Genomic DNA, 1191 nt, shown 5'->3' with positions numbered 1-1191 from the left:
CAGGCGCTCGTGCCGCTCCCGGCGCTCGGCGCCCTCGCAGGCGACGATGTTGCGGATCTGCTCCCCGAGCAGCAGCCGCTCGACGCGGCCCCACTCGGCGGCGCTGCGCGGGGCCGTCGTCTCCAGGCAGTCGAACATGGCGGCGTAGTAGTACAGCGCCTCCGAGAAGCGCTCGCAGAAGGCGGCGCCGTTGTGGTTGGCCTCCTGCTCCGTCACCACCACGATCTTCGGGGCCAGCGCCAGCAGGCCGGAGAGGAAGGACTCGATCCTCCTCGGCGAGTGCGGCGGCGTGGGGGCGAGGGAGAGCTCGCGCTCGAGGAGCTCGCCGAAGGAGCCGGGGCTGAGGTGGTGCGCGTGGCGGAGGGCGAGGGGGGCGGTGCTGTTGGAGTCGGCGGCGGGGGGGAGGAGGGAGTGGAGCTGGAGGACGGAGGAGACGGCGAGGGCCTCGCCGGTCTTGACGCGGAGGGAGTCGAAGTCGAGGGCGTCGAGGCGGGAGAGGACGGGGTGGAACTGGAAGGACATGTCGTGGGCGTCGGCCTCCTTGGAGAGGAGGGCGGAGGTGCGGTGGAGCGCGTCGGGGTCGTCGTGGACGGCGGTGATGCGGAGGTGCGGGGGGCCCTCGGGGCGGGCGCGGAGGGCGCGCAGGAGGGCCAGCCACTGGGCCGGGTCGGCGGCGGGCCCCGCCAGGTCGACGATGTGCACCACGCGCTCCCCCTCCATCTGCTCCAGGATGGCCTGGTTCGACGTCAGGAACGCCAGCTTCAGGAACGGGCAGAGGTCGAAGAAGTGCCGCCGCGCCGCCGCCACCAGCAACGGGTCCGACGACGCCGCGGGCGCCAGCAGCGCCTCGTACGCCCCCGGCAGCGGCCGCCGGAGCAGCCGCCGCGCCAGGGCGTCCGTGAAGATGGTCGCCAGCCGGTGGACCCTGGTCGCCTGCCCCCCGCCGCCGCCGCCGCCGCCGCCGGTCGGAGAGGCGGAGGAGGCGGAGGAGGAGGAGGATGATGACAGCAGCCCGGCGATGCGCGCCAGGCAGGCGTCCGCGCGCTCCAATGAGCCGGCGTCGACGTCGAAGGCGCACTGCCGCAGCAGGTTGATCAGCTCCACCCCGCGGTCGCCCGACGCCGCCGCCGCCCACGGGCTCCCGCCGTACCCCAGGAACGGCGTCGGGGACGACGCCGCCGCCGCCGCCGC

General features: G+C 75.1%; 1 protein-coding gene across 1 annotated transcript; it reads right to left on the bottom strand.

Annotated features, from left to right (window-relative positions):
• Positions 1–6: 6 nt before the first annotated feature.
• LOC109705495 (scarecrow-like protein 3) lies at positions 7–1188 on the bottom strand (the record flags this gene model as incomplete). The annotated part of the gene is made up of 1 exon (XM_020226227.1): positions 7–1188. A coding segment is annotated over one exon (1182 nt), but the record flags the coding sequence as incomplete, so codon positions are not given.
• Between the last annotated feature and the right edge of the window lie 3 nt (positions 1189–1191).

The sequence above is a fragment of the Ananas comosus genome, unplaced genomic scaffold (assembly GCF_001540865.1).
Source record: "Ananas comosus cultivar F153 unplaced genomic scaffold, ASM154086v1, whole genome shotgun sequence".
In the NCBI taxonomy this organism is placed as follows: Eukaryota; Viridiplantae; Streptophyta; class Magnoliopsida; order Poales; family Bromeliaceae; genus Ananas; species Ananas comosus.
The sequence above is the reverse complement of the archived record's forward strand: the minus strand, read 5'-3'. Positions and strand labels throughout refer to the sequence as shown.